The 12,178-nt window shown below is 47.0% G+C and overlaps 1 protein-coding gene across 1 annotated transcript in view; it reads right to left on the reverse strand.

The window, feature by feature from the left end:
- Positions 1–5,007: 5,007 nt before the first annotated feature.
- Positions 5,008–12,178, reverse strand: part of LOC142803478 (uncharacterized) — an 82,430-nt gene continuing 75,259 nt past the window's right edge. The window contains exon 5 of the mRNA XM_075888592.1: positions 5,008–5,288. Coding sequence (XP_075744707.1) covers positions 5,161–5,288 — 128 coding nt within the window. The 3' untranslated portion in view covers positions 5,008–5,160. The remainder of the gene's footprint in view (positions 5,289–12,178) is intronic.

Consider the following 12,178-nt stretch of genomic DNA (forward strand, 5'->3'; position numbering starts at 1 on the left):
CTCATCTGTGGGGACTAACTGTCAGACCCGATGCCGTTAGTCCTTAAAGGAATTAATGGTTGTGGCAGCCCCATTAGTCCCCAAAAGGACAAACCACACACCCTTTTAACACCCTTTTGCCTTAAGAGTGGCGGGAAATCCATGCCGCCACCACAAGGGCAATTCACACCATGCCGAAAACACCGGCGATAGACAGCCATCTTTCTCACCTCTGGGATTCTCGCAGAAGCCTCACTAAACGCTGGAAACGGCAGTAGCACAATTGTAAACTTAGACGCCGAACACAGGCAGAAGAGGTAGACACATATGGGAAAGAGCTAATTACCCACAACTGGCGCAGCTTCAGTGACTCTCTCAGAGGAACTTTAAGAACAAAAAACATAGGCGATTAGTTGCTGCATTTTAGACCCAACGAAGATATCCACCGAGACAGCTAACGTCATGTGATTTCTTATAGGTGAATACCAAGGGTCGGAGAAGGAACTCATCAAACACATGAAAAACATCAACATTGAAAAAAAAAGCAGACAACCTCACCCATTGTACAAGAATATCAGGGACAGGAGAATTCAAGCCCCGATCACAATCCCCGAGCTCTACGCAGCAGCACAAACTTTCACGAAGAACACGGCAATCAGAGTGGTTCAAGCCACGAACGCTATGGTACGCAATCTCAATTACGCTGCACTGAAAAAGCTAGTTAATTTTTCCAGTAATACTGTGTGGAAAGCTGGCAGAAGACTACCATCTAAATGGAAGGCGGCCAATATCGGGCTGATAACGAAGCCAGTAAAGGCGCCTGAGCTCATTCATTTGAGACCCTTATCGCTCAAGCCGTGCATGGGCGAGCTTTTTGAGTGCGTATTACTAACCCGACTTGAATATCACTTAGGAGAAAACAACGACCTTCCTGACTGTATGTTCGGTTTCTACAAAGGAATCTCTGCACAAGACGTGTTCCTTCTGCTGAGAGATGACGTGCTCAGCCTTCCACCAGGCAGCATGGATAGAATCGTAATCTCACTCGACGTCCAAAAAGCCTTCAATAACATCTCCCACACCGCAATACTACAGGGACTACGTGACGGCGGTTATAAGGAGAGGGTTTTTCGCTAAGTTCAAGATTTCTCGAGTAACCACACGGCGCTAATAGGCGCATCATCTACTTGATGAAGGAACGCCTCGAGGATCTATATTGTCACCAATGCTCTTTAGCATCGGGCTACGTAAAATGACCCTATACTTGCAGAAGGACCAAGACTTTGGGTGCGCCATATATGCGGATAATAATACGCTCTGGGCATCCAATGAATCATATGGCAACCCAGAAGATACACTTCAATGAGCCATCAACACACTTGAAAGTTACATGAAGCAAGCAGGTACGAAGTGCGCTCCAGCCAAGTCGGCGTACATTCACATCAGACCCCGGCATACCCGCACAGCCAGGCCTCAGAAGCTGCAGCTCACCTTGGAAGGAGAGCCCATCAATCGGTTATCCCACCTGCGCGTACTTGGTATGTGCATACAGGAAACAGGCAGCATCAGCATAGCACCCTATAATCTCAGACACACGGGCCGGAGCCTAACGGGGCTTATTCGCACAGTTACCCGTAGCAGAGACGGCATGGCTAAAGCAGACACCATGCGATGAGTACACGTTTGTGTCATTAGCCGCATTTCCTATGTCCCGCCTTTCCAGACTGCGCAAACGTCATAAAATCAAAGAACTAGACAGGCTAATCAGAATCGCCTGTAAAGCAGCGCTCGACTTGCCTGAGAATACAAGCCCACCCCGACTGCATGAAGTGGGCATGGCAAATGCGTATGAGGAATATGCAGTGGCTACGCTAATGGCTAAGCGCGAGCAACTTAACAGGACTGTTCAGGGCGGATCAGTCTTAAAGAAATCGCACTAACTACTCTCGCCACAATTCTGCGGTGATCAGAGTACGATACTGCCATCGGAAATCCGAGAGATCTACGTGGTTCCGATCCTTCATGTTATGCACCCAGTCCATCCCGTGACATGGAGATGCACCCGGGTGGCCAACTTCCAAATGCGGTGGTACGATCCTAATACATGCTTTACAGACCTGACTCCCTACCATCTAAACGCAAATATGGTTCCTGCTTTCACTGCTGTTGTGACTAACCAACGGCGAACAACCACTGCACTGTCCATTCGCACGAGATCAATTGCAACGGCCGAAGCCGCGGCCATAGCTTTGGCCATACGCGCTGCGGAGACCAAAGTTGAATCCCCCCCTCCCCTTTGCCTCAAGGCATCACGGACTCCGGGAGGACACTTCGACACCTGGCGTTCCACAAGAAATCCTCAAATTTCAAAGACTAGGTAGGTGAGCTCAAGCTCTCCATTGTCCTGTAACCTTAACAGGAGACTTCAAAGGACGGGCGTCGCCTGCAAACACTTTCCACATTTACACAGGTTACACAGAATGTACCCTCACAGATTAAGTGACACATGTCCTTGGTGCAAAGCAACACCAAAATTGGAGCACATTACATATCAGTGCACTCAACGTCCGGAAGCTGCCATCTTGCCTCTGTTGAATAGAACGTCCCTGAACTGGCCGTAGGAGGCGCGGCTTGCGGATCCAGAAATGGGAAGCCAACTGGAGACCCATGAGCAGGCCCGGCAAGGTGCTGTAGCCAGTGGGGCCTTGGAAGATAAGCACCACCCAACATAATCGTACAAACTAGGCTTATTATTGTTACGAGTGATTGTGTTTATTTACAGATGAGGTGAAATGGTGTTGGGAAAGAGCAGCGTACTTCTGAGACAGGCCTAGTCTGGTTCACACAACCGCAGTTTTCTTGTCTTGTCGCCTAGAAAATCTTGGCTCATACTCACAATGGAGATTGGGCACACTGTACCTTATAATGGAAATTTTTTATACAACGCTTGCTAAAAAAGAGAAATTACATAAGAACAATAATATTGTTCCTTTCAAAAAACGTGAAAAAGTACATAAGGATTCCATGAACCAGAATATATAAAACAAATTAGCAAGAATGAAGAAGGGAGACAAAGAATTGAGCAGTACTACTAGCAGCGTATCCTTCCGGGTGTCTGAACGAATTTATGTAGCGCTGACAGAATAGCACTTCGGTCCACACCCAACTGACTGGCTCCAAACGATAAAAGGGTGGATGTATTAACTAGCAATCTGAGCATGCCAATTGGTCTCTCAAGAATTATTCGGCGCTGTGAGGCGAAGTGGCGGCATGTGAGAAGAAAGTGATGTATTGTTTCCGGTTCATTGCAAACTGAACATATGTTATATAATGAAAACCCTGATTTGTGGAGATAAAATTGTAACCGAGGTACTCTACAGAGAAAGCTCGTGAGGGTCACCTCACATTAACGGGAAAGGCATTTTGCGGTGTTCCATGTGAATTGCAAGTGCCGAAAATCTTCAGATTGTAGGAGCAATGTTTCCTGGATTTTCAAGATTAACAGGCGTTTGAATCGTTCGGCAGTAATAAAAGGAAAGTGTGCAGCTACTAGTACCACAGGGAAATCGAAATATGCTGAAGCGAGCGAATCAGCAATTTCATTTAGTGCAATTCCAGCATGCCCGGGGACCCAAAAAAGCGAACTTCTGATAGGCTATACGCGGTACGAAAGACCAAAATATTCTGAGAAGAGGGGACTGCTTTGCGGAAGTTAGATGTGTAAAAACAGACAAAGCGTCCGAAATAATTATAGCTTTTGATTACTGAGAACTTAGTTTTCGAAGAGCCAATGTAATGACCAGGAATTCTGTGAGATAAATTGGTGGGAACTCAGGCAATCGGAGCGCGAAAGACCAATTAGGCTGATGAGAAAAAATACCTACTCCAGCCTTCTGAAGATTTTGCGTTGCATTCATTGGAATTACTACGTAATTGGGAAAATGACTGAGATGGTCTTGAAGAAGGCCCTCCAGAAGATTCTTTGGAAGTAACTTGGCGTTTTTCGGGAAAAGGTCATTGAAAATTAAGTCAACTGGCACCGAGCATAGGGTTTAAGGAGTTAAATACTGGAGGGAAACGTGAAGATCTGATAACAGAGACTCGACGAAAATGACTAGGGGTCTTTTATAACGACACCACGGGCGCTTAAAGAAAGAAACTGGATATTTGATGAAAACTGTCTGTGAACAGCAGAAAGGCGCATCGCACAGTTTTAAAAATGTTTGCACGGTAAGCTGCCGAAATCTAGCATCAAGTGGAATGATTCGAGCTTCCAAACAAAGCACACTATTCACGACACACCTAGGTAGCCCGAGACACAGCCGCAGAGCTTGCCTTTCTGGCAATATAAGAGGTCTTAATTTGTACTCAGCACTTCCGGAAAGCCGAACCGCACAGTCCAAGCGCCGGCTCTACTACTCTTCTTGTTCCTTCGCGCCCCGCACGCTCGCGCATCTTCGTTGCAATATAAATAAATGTTTCTTTTTCTGCTGATTAGTGGAAAACCCCACCGGTTGGTAGCCGAAGCCCCTGGGAACACGCGACCCTAACGCTATAGCGCAGCACGCAGCTTTAAAAAGATGGAAACAAAGAAAAAAAGAAATAAAGGCAGAAAGATCGTAGCACATTGGACATGCGCACATAATGCTTCACTTGACCCTATACGCGTAGTGCGGGAACTCAAAAACTTTTCAAGGTCATCAACGACATGATGACCGAAAGTTTTTATCAGAATCCGTTGTGTCGTTGGCAGCAGAATATGGTTAAGTACTGCGGTCAGCTTTGGTCAAGTGGCTTTTTTCTATTTGTCTCTCCTAGTGGAAGCCTCGTAATATGTAACATTATGTGTCCTATGCGACCTGCTATTTGCCAGTTTGTAAAGACCTCATAATTTTAATAAATTGCGGAAGTTTTATAAAAATTTGTAACTAATGAAGTGTGCTTTCTAAGCGCATTGTATATATCCATTCAATAAATGAAATCAGGTTGTCCCATGTGCGCACTATTACATCAAATTCATTCTCGTAATCGGAGTGTGCCACTCTTTATTTTTCGAGCTGCATGAGCAACCACCTTCGGAATGCTCAATAAAGGTAACTTCTGTCGTCTTCAGAATTGCTGCAGCGGACTTTCTTTCCACGCAACGATTTTGTTTTCCTTGGATCGCTGCGATCGAATTCTTCACTGGCAACTCTCGTCGTAGATCTGGTAGGTGGTGTGGAATCCGCACAGTAGCTCGAAGGCAAACTCGCAGCACGGGTGAGGATTGCCCAGATCAGCTTCGTTCACCCACATGCTACAGCCTCTGCCTGCCGAGTAAATATTTGTTAGAACACAAAAAATCAAACGTGGAATTAGTATAGATACTGCGAATTGCAATCGCACAAGTTTTGCTGAGACTGTAAATTGTTTGAAAAACGTTACCTACGCTAAACTCTAAAGCAGCGCACACGTTTTAACAACACAGCATTAAGGTTCCCGTTTTGTTGAAATTCTGGTGCAAGTGTCATTGTAGGCGTCATAGGCCATGAACAAAAAATTGGCGTTGTTCATGAGTGGAACTTCGAGACACATGTAAATAAAGAAAGAAAAAAATCACCGATGGTACGATATTGCCTAATGGGCAATACGTTGCCCACTGGCAATATTTTGTAATGGGTAATAGTGTTGAGGCAAGGCTAACTTTGTTTGAAGTCTTGCTTTTCCTCGAGATATTGATTACCCCATAAATAATAATATTTTTCAAATAGGACAGCACTCACTACGCCACTATTTGCATTTCTGTTGATAAGCTGTTGTGAGTGAAGTGCGCGAGTCAACTGACTTTCAAATTTGGCGCGTAAGATGAACTACTGACAATGTGTGCAAGATGGCGTATTGCGCCAGTGCGGCGAACACTGGCGATTGGAAAAAGAAGAAAAATTCAAGGAAATGGGAGAAAATCCAGAGCCAGGGCATCGAAAAACGAAGAAGAAGAGATTCGGGCTCGTGCTTGGGAGAAGACGGCTAGGGTGCGGCGTGCGAGCTCGTCGGGTGCGAGTACCACCTGGGCGTCAGGGCATCCACCTAGCTGGCGCCTGTTTCCACGGGGTCCTGGTGACCATTCAACCGCAGCGACTATTGGCGAGCCCTTGGCAAGACCTTGATCTGATGCTCGAGCTGAAGATAGCGCAGCAGATGACGTCTACCGGGAGCGGGAGCAAGCCGTCGGGCTACGGGCCCGAGCTTATGCACTCTCACCACGGCAGCTTCCCCACTGGACTATTGAAGGGCGTGAACCGCTGGTGAGCCGTATCCGTCTTCTTTCGCGTCCGGACTCAAACACGAGGACTTTAACGAAAAGGACTGTCTAGACTCTTAGAGGTTTCCGCTCGCTAACGAAACTGACAGTGCTAATTAGTTAACAGTTTTCTGATCTTAGTATTTTCCTTTTTGTGTTTTTTTGTGAGTTTGTGAAAGTATAATTTTTTTTTTTTGAAAATCAAACGCTCACTTCCTTTTCTCGTGAGAGAATAACGTTTCACAGCTAGCTCGACTGGCTTTATTTACTGAACCTGTCACAAATTGGCGTCCGCGACAGGACGTGAGTGTTTGCCACTAAAAAGTAAAATGGGCTCGCGAGAGTTGATGGTGCTGGCAGAACGCATGGGGTTGGAGGGAGCAGAATTGCAGGCTTGGTTTGACGCACGAGAAGCGCGTGAGCGCGATGAACGAGCCGCGGAGAGAGACGCGAAGAAAGAACAGTTGGAGCTGGAAGGCCGCAATTTACAGCTACGTCTTGAAGTAGCAAAAACGGAGAACCAAACCCGAGAAGCAAGCCAGCGACACTTGGAAGTAGAAGAGAGGACGCTGCAACTGCGCCTGAGAGTAGCTGAGGCCGGTGTCGGTCAGCCTACGGTGGCTGACACGGGCAACCAAAGGAACGCGCCTATGGTAGTGAACCCGCATAACTTTATACCCGTTTTCAACGAGGACAGAGACGACCTTGACGCCTACCTGAAAAGGTTTGAGAGAGTGGCGACAGGTCAAGACTGGCCACGGGAAAAGTGGGCCACGGCTCTTAGTTTGTGCCTTGGCGGAGAGGCTCTGAAGGTATTTGGACGGTTGTCACCGAACGATTCCCTGTCATACGACGAAGTCAAATTGGCACTGCTCCAGCGTTTTCGCTTCACGGCTGATGGCTACCGTGAGAAATTCCGGAAAAGCAAGCCTGAAGACGGCGAAACTGGAAAACAGTATGCCACGAGACTCCAAAGTTACTTTGACAGGTGGATAGAAATGTCTCAGACAGAGAGGAATTTCGATTCAGTCCGTGACTTGATTGTAGCCGAACAATTCATGGCGAACTGTAGTAGTCAGCTGGCGCTCTTCTTACGGGAGAAGAACTGCAAGACTCTGGAAACCATGGCAGAGGCAGCTGATATATATATAGAGGCAAAGAGATTGAAGAACTTATTAATAGTTCAGAATAAGAGTGAGGACACAACTGGGAAGGCTAAATTGATTTCAAGCCCAAGAGCAGAGATGCAATGTTTTGTTTGTGGCCGTAAGGGGCACAAGGCTTCTGACTGTCGAAGTAAACCTAAACAAGTATTTTGTACAAACTGCCGTAAGTGGGGGCATGATGTGAAGGGCTGTCAGAAAATGACTGGCACTTCGAAATCAACTACATCGTGTTTAATGCTACCCAAAGAAGAGACCGGTCCACAACAATCCATGATTGATGGCGACGACTCGGACCGAGCTGACAATGTTATGGGCACGGTGAAGACGCAAGCGCAATGTAAGAAACGTCCCATGCCAGTGTTACCAGGGGAAGTGAATGGACAAATTGTTCGAGTCCTAAGGGACACCGGAAGCAACACGTTGGTAGTACGCCGGTCATTAGTACCTGATGAAGCACTAACTGGCACTACCGCGACGTTGTGGTTGGCTGATGGCAGCACCATCGTAGCCCCTGAGGCGGAGATACGTATCAGATCTCCATACTTTTCCGGCGTGGCCATCGTCAAGTGTATGCCGTCGCCTCTGTATGACGTCATAGTTGGGAACGTACCGGGGGCCCGTGACGCCAATGACCCCGACGTTTCGCGGAAACTTTCTCAAGATCAATTCATTAAGAAAAAAGTTCATTCTGCGGACGAAGGTAACCACCCAAATTCTCAACTGGTTGGTGCCGCACGTCTCAATAGTTCGCGAAGGGCCATCTCTGTTGGGCTCCCTGGCCAGATGTCTCGCAAAATGTTTCGCGAAGAACAAGAAAAAGACCAGACGCTTGACATCTGCAGAGCCAGAGTGGGTAAGAAGTTTGTTAGAAAGGGCTCGACATCTTTTTCTTTCGTAGCCAAGAATGGTATTCTTTACCGACAATACTTCCTGTCCCCTGGTAAGATCATTGAACAAGCCATAGTCCCGAAGTCCCTGAGAGGCCAAGTGTTACGTTTGGCTCATGAAAATGTCATGTCAGGTCATCAGGGTGTCAAAAAAACAATAGATCGAGTTCTGGACGCATTCTACTGGCCTGGGGTACAAGAAGATATCCGCAGATATGTCCGATCATGTGACGCCTGTCAAAGGACTTTACCGAAAGGCAAGGTGGGCAAGGTGCCTCTAGGGCGTATGCCGTTGATCGACACCCCTTTTGAACGTGTGGCGGTCGACATCATTGGACCGATAACTCCAGCCTCGGCAAAAGGCCATCGGTATATTTTGACTCTTGTGGATTTCGCCACTCGCTACCCTGATGCAGTGCCTTTGACAGCAATTGACTCAGCTACAGTGGCCGAGGGACTTGTCGAGATGTTTTCTCGCATTGGTTTTCCACGAGAAGTCTTGGCTGATCAGGCATCGTGCTTTACCTCAGATCTAATGAGGGAGGTGAATGAACTACTGGCAGTCAAGCATCTTAGCTGCACTCCATACCATCCTATGTGCAACGGGATGGTAGAGAGGTTTAATGGAACACTCAAGCAAATGCTCCGCAAAATGGTTCAAGAACAGCCTAAATGTTGGGATCGCTTGCTAGCACCTCTTTTGTTTGCTTATCGTGAAGCCCCACAAGCAAGCTCCGGGTTCTCACCATTTGAACTTATTTATGGCCGACATATTCGAGGACCTCTGAGCATCCTGAAAGAGCTATGGACTCATGATCAGGAGAACGAAGAACTTAAGACGACGTACGGATATGTCCTGGATTTAAGAGAGCGAATTGAGAAGACACTGGAGCTGGTACGACAAAACCTGAGCCGAGCACAGGTGTCGCAGAAAAGGTATTACGACCGCCACAGCAAGCAACGGGACCTGAAAGCTGGTGACCGTGCATTGATCTTGCTCCCCACAAGCAACAACAAGTTATTGATGCATTGGAAAGGGCCGTTTCCAGTCATAGAAAAGAAAAACGACTATGACTACTGGCTGGACCTTGGACACAGCAAAAAACTTTTCCACATAAACATGCTGAAAAAGTATGAAGAACGCCGTGAAGAACGGCTTCCTCAGACATCATCTTTTGTCGTTCTGGAGGAAGAGGAGTCTGAGAAACCACTACCAACTTTCAAAGTACAAGGTAGCTGCGGTATTGACTCCATAAAGCTTGGAGATGAAATAGGGGAGCGACAGCGGGTGGAGATACGGGACATCTTAAGTACATACGAAGACGTATTCTCGGAGATCCCAGGTAAAACAAACCTTGTGGAGTGTCGGTTACAAACGACCAGTTCAGAACCAGTTAACACCCCACAATACCCATTGCCATTCTCTATGAAGGAAGTCGTTGAAAAGGAAGTGCAAGACATGTTGCAACTTGGCATTATAGAACCTTCAGAGTCACCATATAATTCTCCTTTGGTACTAGTCAAAAAGCCAGACAATAGCTACAGGACCTGTATAGACTTTCGCCGTATAAACAATGTTCTGGTATCTGATGCAGAACCTATACCCAGAACTGATCACTTGTTTGCCGAAGTGGGAACAAAGAAATGGTTCTCGAAGTTTGATTTAACTAAAGGATATTGGCAGGTTCCTCTCGCAAAAGACTCGCAGCAAAAGACCGCCTTTTCAAGCCAATCAGGGCATTATCATTTCCTGTATATGCCTTTTGGCATCAAGACCGCATCCGCGGTCTTCACTCGTCTGATGAGAAAGTTATTGCTTGGAATACCTAACGTCGTTCATTACATAGACGACGTACTGGTGGCTACCACTACGTGGGAAGAACATCTAACAACTTTGAAGCAATTTTTTGCCAGGATACGACAAGCCGGACTAAGGATCAAGCCACAGAAATGTGAAGTGGCTATGAGCACAGTCACCTTTTTGGGACATCGATTGGGAGACGGCAACATACGGCCAGTCGAAAGCACGATACAGAAGATCACCTGTGCTTCTAAGCCTGAAACAAAGAAGCAACTCCGGTCATTCCTTGGACTGGCTGGCTACTACCGTGACCTGATACCTCGGTACGCCGAGAAAGCACAGCCGCTCACTGAGATGACGAGGAAGATGGAGAAAAACAAGACTACGTGGACCACGGATAGAGAAGAAGCGTTTGAATCACTCAAAAAGGCTTTGTCTTCTGGGCCAATCGTCAAAGCACCCGATCTGAGAAGAGAATTCGTGCTTCGGTCTGACGCCTCTGATTCTTGTATAGGCGCTATCCTTATGCAAGAGCATGATGGCATCCTCCACCCTGTGTCATATGCCAGTCGTCAACTTCAGCCTCGCGAAAAGAGATACTCAGCAATCGAGAGGGAATGCTTAGCGTTGGTCTGGGCGATAGAAAAGTATCATGTTTTTCTGTACGGAACGTCATTTGTCGTACAGACCGATCACCAACCACTGCAGTATCTCTTAAGGGCAAAACACCTGAACAGTAGGGTATTACGGTGGAGCCTCGCGTTACAAGAATATTCATTCCGAGTCGAGCACATTAGAGGCTCTGAAAATGTCGGCGCAGATTATATGAGCCAGTTGTGAATTTTTACGTTTTCTCGAGACAAGCGACTACTTCAAGTTGTTTGTTTGTTAAGGACATCTTGTGAATGGACGACGCGTGGTGACTTCTCGCGCACTGAACTGCAGTTTATTTTTCTTCGCAAAAGAAACTTTTCAAAGGGGGGACTCTTGTTGTGAGTGAAGTGCGCGAGTCAACTGACTTTCAAATTTGGCGCGTAAGATGAACTACTGACAATGTGTGCAAGATGGCGTATTGCGCCAGTGCGGCGAACACTGGCGATTGGAAAAAGAAGAAAAATTCAAGGAAATGGGAGAAAATCCAGAGCCAGGGCATCGAAAAACGAAGAAGAAGAGATTCGGGCTCGTGCTTGGGAGAAGACGGCTAGGGTGCGGCGTGCGAGCTCGTCGGGTGCGAGTACCACCTGGGCGTCAGGGCATCCACCTAGCTGGCGCCTGTTTCCACGGGGTCCTGGTGACCATTCAACCGCAGCGACTATTGGCGAGCCCTTGGCAAGACCTTGATCTGATGTTCGAGCTGAAGATAGCGCAGCAGATGACGTCTACCGGGAGCGGGAGCAAGCCGTCGGGCTACGGGCCCGAGCTTATGCACTCTCACCACGGCAGCTTCCCCACTGGACTATTGAAGGGCGTGAACCGCTGGTGAGCCGTATCCGTCTTCTTTCGCGTCCGGACTCAAACACGAGGACTTTAACGAAAAGGACTGTCTAGACTCTTAGAGGTTTCCGCTCGCTAACGAAACTGACAGTGCTAATTAGTTAACAGTTTTCTGATCTTAGTATTTTCCTTTTTGTGTTTTTTTGTGAGTTTGTGAAAGTATAATTTTTTTTTTGCAAATCAAACGCTCACTTCCTTTTCTCGTGAGAGAATAACGTTTCACAGCTAGCTCGACTGGCTTTATTTACTGAACCTGTCACATAAGCCAAGTACCCGCTTCATATCTGTGAAGTATTGTATGCACTTTGTTGGTGCAACGTATGGCTGATAATGATGAAGAATTATCGCTGAGCACTTTTCAATGGGTGGGAAGCAATAAACCACGCACTTTTTTCGCAATTAGTGCTATGTAATGACTGCCTGTGAAGCCGCGTTCGCGCAGTTTCTTTCCAGATATGACGCTTTTATTGCGTCTTTTTTGCAAATGAGTTTACGAACACTAGCGTGAGGGGGGGGATGAACAACAAGGGAGAAGGCAGGGAGGTTAACCAGGCACATGCCCAGTCTGCTA

The sequence above is a fragment of the Rhipicephalus microplus genome, chromosome 3 (genome assembly GCF_043290135.1).
Source record: "Rhipicephalus microplus isolate Deutch F79 chromosome 3, USDA_Rmic, whole genome shotgun sequence".
Lineage (NCBI taxonomy): Eukaryota > Metazoa > Arthropoda > Arachnida > Ixodida > Ixodidae > Rhipicephalus > Rhipicephalus microplus.